The 5547-nt window shown below is 42.3% G+C and overlaps 1 protein-coding gene across 1 annotated transcript in view; it reads left to right on the top strand.

Annotated features, from left to right (window-relative positions):
• Window positions 1–5547, top strand: part of POLDIP3 (polymerase (DNA-directed), delta interacting protein 3) — a 14824-nt gene that overhangs the window by 259 nt on the left and 9018 nt on the right. The window contains exon 2 of the mRNA XM_009322099.1: window positions 2695–3082. Coding sequence (XP_009320374.1) covers window positions 2695–3082 — 388 coding nt within the window. The remainder of the gene's footprint in view (window positions 1–2694; window positions 3083–5547) is intronic.

The following is a 5547-nucleotide window of genomic DNA, read 5'->3' as shown; positions in this document are numbered from 1 at the left end:
TCGCTCGGGGCGGGGGCGGGCTGGGGCCGGGGCGGGGGTCTGTCCCCGCACCTCACCCCGCTGTGCCTGGCGGTGCCCCGTGGGCTCTAGCCCCGGCAGGGCAGGCCCACCCGCCGCCTCGCCCCTTCCCTTCTCGGGCTCTTCTCGTTCCTCCCGAGATGCCTGTCACAGCCCATCGCTTCACTAGTGCCTCCGACCTGCGCCTTCCCCGCTACCTCCTGCTTCTCCCCTTCCCTTTTCGGGCCCTTCTCGTTCCTCCCGAGATGTCTGGCACAGCCCGCGGCTTCGCTAGTGCCTCCGACCTGTACTTCCTGCTTCTCCCCGCCGATTAACCCAGTGGCGCTCCCCAAGCCGGGATCCGCGGGGCCTCGGCGCCCCCGAGCCCCCTCGGCATCCGAGCTGCCCTGTGTCTGCAGCAGGAGCTGCAGCTCTTCGTCAGGCAGGGCCCTGGGGATGCCCGGTCCCCCAGAATCTCCCAGAAGGGGAGCGTTGATGAGTGGCACGGTGCATTGTGGGATAGCCGTGGGAGGTGTAGTTGTGCCACGGGGAGCTGTAACTGGCAAAGCTGATGGGGATCCGCACAGGCGAGGCTTCAGGCTGCCATGGCTTCATCAAAACTGCTGCCTGGCCCTTGGAAACTGTAGTCTTTGTAGCATAGTTAATTAGACTCCAGCAGATTGTTTGAAATGCTTGTGTGGCTGTGGAGTGTGTTACATATTAGCTACAAGATTAGATTCCTGCTTTGTATGGCAGACATCTCCAGTGCAGGCTGGGCCGTTTACTCTAGTGCAGCTGTTGGCAGTTCTTATTTGCCTTCTCCTTTGGTGGCTTTTCATCTTCGTTTTTGCCATAGGCACTTGATGCTTCTGAAGATCTTGTCCATAGATTTCTCCCCATCTGTGTTAGCTAAGTGTGCTCCTTTTTTTTTGTTGTTTTCTTGTTTGTTTAATTTAATGGTCATTGGGGAATCTTAGGTTTTCACTCTGAATGTCTACACTTACATGTCTAGAGTAGTATTTTGAAAGTTATCTGCTAACATATACTAGCAAAACATTGAAACACATATTTACATCCTAGTCTAGACAAGGCCTTGGCTTTGCGCTTTCATTCATGTTATCCTGCGTATTTGGAACAGTCTTATGCTGCTTAATATGCCAAGCACCTCCTTTCTCCTTTTTCAAATCCCTCCTTAACTCCCGTTTCTTCCAGAAATTCTTCTTGCTTTTATTTGCTGAACAATAATCCTTCTGCAGCACTGTAAGACTTTTTGTGCCTTGCATTTCTTGTTTGTCATGTTTAGCTCACTTCATAAGATTTCTGAGGCAGCTAACTTGACTTTGTGAAGGCTGGATAAACTGAATAAACTTAAATCATTATATCCATGCTGTTCAGTAGCCTAGATGAAATAACAGAAAAATCTTCACCTATAAAATGTACCAATCCACAAAATATTCAAGCCAGAACTTGGAGTTCTGGAAAGTTAATTAGATGTTTAAGGTTCCCTTTTATTTCAGGTGCTGTGGCACAAAATGCCTAAACAGTTAATGCTGTTGTAGGGTAAGCAATTCTCTACGGAAGAGAGTTGCTTATTAGGATAAACAAAAGTCTTCAGAGACGGTGTAATCTTCAGTACAGAGTTTCCTAACCAATTTCATTAGTTCATGTCATTAACAGTTTTAACTAATTCTGGCTTAAATGCTGATACATATATTTCTGGTTTTACTTTGACCTCTTTTATGCTCATTAAAAAGAACCACTCATCAAGCCCTTCTGCAGCACTCTAACTGAATGCTTTCAACATAGCTAAATTAATGCTTTTTAAAATTGCAAGGGAAGTCTTGTTCTGTGGCTGTTGCTTTATGGGTACTGTTAGTCTTCTGTATTATTCTGGATATATTTTAATAAATGATCGTAATACTCCTGTTTCTTCTAGCTAGTGTGCTTTGGCTGTATGAGAGACCAGCCATAGGATTCTTAGCTAGGTAACAAAACAGGGCCCCAGTCCTAGCTCTCCAGTTGTCTGGACACAAGAATGAGAGAGGCAGAAGTGGAGGTTCAGTCTTTCATCTCTGGTTTTTTTTTTTTTACAGATCTCTCCACTGAAAATACATGACTGTAAATAATGTTAAGATTGTAGAACCCTACAATCAACCTTGAAACTGGTGGCTTTGAACTGAGATTGGTACTGGTGGTTGTACATCCCAAAATCCAAGCCTCTACACTCCCACAAATCTGAACTTGTTGCCCAGAATTCTTGAAATCATGTGTAGTTACATGTTTCCTTTTTATCAGGACATGTTATTGTATTACAAAAGATGGTTTAGCAGACCTGCTGAGTCCTAAAGCTAGAAAGCCTGTTTCTTTGTCTTCAGAGGTTTTCCTAAAGTACCTAAGTTGTTGATGAATTTTGTTTAAGTGTAGCATGTACTTAGCACAGCTGAAGTCAGACCCTTTACTTAAGTTTGTAAATGTGAGCTTAAGGATGGATTTTGGAAATCAGTTCCTTAGCTGTTTATGTAGAAAGTAAAATCCAGCATAAAACAGCTTAGGAGCTCTACTGTTGTATTTGGACATCTAACCTGAGTGGATTTCTGTGCAGTAATAATGAGCTTTTGTTTGCAGCAACACAAATACTTTTATTGATACTGTATCACATCTTATAATATCTGAAACTGTGGTTTTTTTTTTTCCCAGGCTTAACACAAGGCCAGTGTTTGGAGGTGTAAGATCTCGCATTGGGATCCAGCAAAATCTTCTAAATAGATCATCACCAGCTGTCAGCTTCCAGCGGACATTTGATGCCCGACAGAAGATAGGACTCACTGATGCCCGACACAAACTGGGGGTTAAAGATGCCCGTGAAAAACTGGTTCAAAAGGACGCTCGGTTCAAAATCAAAGGGAAGGTGCAGGATGCTCGAGAGATGTTGAATTCCCGTAAGCAGCAAAGTGTTGCTGCTGAAAAGGTGACCAAAGTGGTGGATGCCAGAGAGAAGATCAGCTTAAAAAGGAGCGCTCCAGCTGCTATCAGCCCAACTATGGGGACAGTAAATCCAGCCATGAAAATCACCAAAACTATCCAAGTAGGTCAAGCAAGCAATCTCTGAGCCCTCAGTTATTCTACAGCAGTCCAGTACGATATACTGGATGATACATGAATATATGATAATACATGAATATGTTCACATGTTTACAATAGAAGCGATGGTGATACAGTTCAGTCCAGCCTGTAGGGCAGGATTCAGAGCCTTTTGGGTGTCCTTGCAGCTGCTTGGGGCTTTTTGTAGAACCCCAGCTTTCATTTAAATTTTCATTTTAATTTTGGGCCCAATAAAGACTAAAGCAGCACTCCTGTCAGCATTAAAGTATTTTTCTTGAATGGTTAAGTAGTCTCTTTCCCACCTAAATACAAAGAAAATGTATGCGTTTTTGTCATTCTTATACCACCCCTCCTTGCAAGTCTGATGTGGTGGATTGCCCTCTCTAGATAACTGGTTTATCCTAGTGGTGGGATAACATTTTAGAATACACAGCTGTGTTTGTATCTAAGAAGATCGAAAATTCAATGAGCCCTTCTACAATTTCTGTATTTCTACTTGGCTGGTTTTCAGGAAAGCCCTGACTTCCAGGGAGTTGCCTGATTACACGATTTTCTGAGGCTCAAGATTTATTTCAATTGTAGTGTAATCAGTTGATCACCCTAACCTGCTGATTTCCTTTCACAATTTTCTAATTTCACTTTGCTGTGTGCACAGTAACTTGATTCTTAGCAAACTTCTCTGTGAATAACTACTATTGAACGATGTGTGTGTTAGGTACGGTGGGTGGAGTCAGAAGAGAAGTTTCCAGACTGTCAGGATTGTTGTTTGAGGAGTGGTTTTGTTCCTCACCTCTACAAGCATGAAACTGAAGTTCCTAGCCTACCTCTTTCATTTTCCTCCTCCCAAAGATCAACGGTGTGCTTACATGTGCCCAGAAAATCTCCTATTCTCATCAATTTGAAAGCCTAGATGAGTCTGCTTTCTGTTCAGCTGTGGGTTTTGCTGAAGAGCATCAAGCATATATCTTCTTTAAATTAGCCTAGGAAACTTCCCATTACTCGGCAGGTTTTCTGCCAGGCTGACCTAAGGAAGAGAAAGGACTCTTATGGCAGTAAGAAGGGCTAATCGCAGAGCAATAGAGCAGTCTGTTCAGTAGTCTTTAATTAGTAGGGTAATTAGTACTCATGCTGTCCTTCTAAGCCAAATCACCACCATCAGCCATTAGGAGTTGAACATTTTCTACAAAGTTTCTAGGAGTTAAAATAGTTTCCAGAGGCTTGGTACGGCAGCAATTTGCTCTGACCTGATTTTTTTTTTTTTAAAGACTTGGTTTGACCTACAGTACTTTGTTTGTTAAACAACATATTGCAAAAAAAGAAAATGTTGTAGAATGTAATAGTTGTAATAATTAATAATGTAATAATTAAGACTGTAGACAAAACTGTGCACATGAGCAATTATTTAATAATTTTTTAAAAAGATTTATACTGAAATTCCAAATTGCCCATGGCCCTCCTCTCTTCCCAAATGTGGGAGTAGAATCAAACTAAAGTACCTTGATCTGACATGCAGCACACAGCTCTGTCCTGTACTATGGTCTTGTTTCTCATAAAGGAAGGAAAAAAAAGTCTTTGAAACCAAAGAATTTCCATAGCTCTGCTGGTGTTTCTGTAGGACAGGTACCCTTGTTTCTGAATTGATTAGCTAATTGAAACGTGAGGGTCCTGTGGTGTAAGTTACAGTCTAGAGAAAATGCAAATCTGAAGATTTTACGGCCTGTATAGAGTATTTTTGTAAGAAGACCCATTCTTTTCTGTAATGCTTTTTCAAAAACCAAAAGGGCATTTTTGAGAGAGTTGCTGTTTGATTTCAGTCGTTGATGAGTACAGCTACATTCCCTGACTACTCCTGTTGTGATTTCCCTGTTTCATGGGATAACAGGCTGCAGAAGGGTCAGCTATACTACCCTGTGCATCACTTTATTCCACTACAGCTTATTCCAGCTCTATTGTGAAGGGACAGTATATACGTTTCCTTTGAAATGGAACAGAACTAAATTGTGTTGTGTCCCAACTTGCTGAATTTGATGGAAGTAGGTATCTTTGGCTCCCTGTAGCATGAAAGAAGAGAAGCTTACTTACTGATTTACCCCATTTATGGTTTCCTATTGGCAGAAATGCAGATCTAGTCAGTGCTGGCAGGGCTGGAGTTAAGTCCTTCCCACTAATCTTGGACTAAAACTCAAGCAATTCAAATCAGTTTCTCTGCGTGGCCTTAGGTTTTAATTTCTTCAATTAAGTGAAGCTATCTCATACTGAACATATTACAGGAAACATAGACGTTATCTAATAGCATACTGTGGTAATATGTTTCAAGAGCAGGAGAGTGAGTTTCATTGAAGTGGTCTCAGGCTATTAACTAACAGCTCTGATCTTCTGAAATGGGGATCTGGTGGACTGTAGTGTTTAATGCTTTGGTTCTTTCTCTCTAACTGTAGCAGAAAGCTC

Source organism: Pygoscelis adeliae, unplaced genomic scaffold, assembly GCF_000699105.1.
Source record: "Pygoscelis adeliae isolate BGI_AS28 unplaced genomic scaffold, ASM69910v1 Scaffold60, whole genome shotgun sequence".
Lineage (NCBI taxonomy): Eukaryota > Metazoa > Chordata > Aves > Sphenisciformes > Spheniscidae > Pygoscelis > Pygoscelis adeliae.
This window is presented reverse-complemented; position numbering and strand designations above follow the sequence as displayed.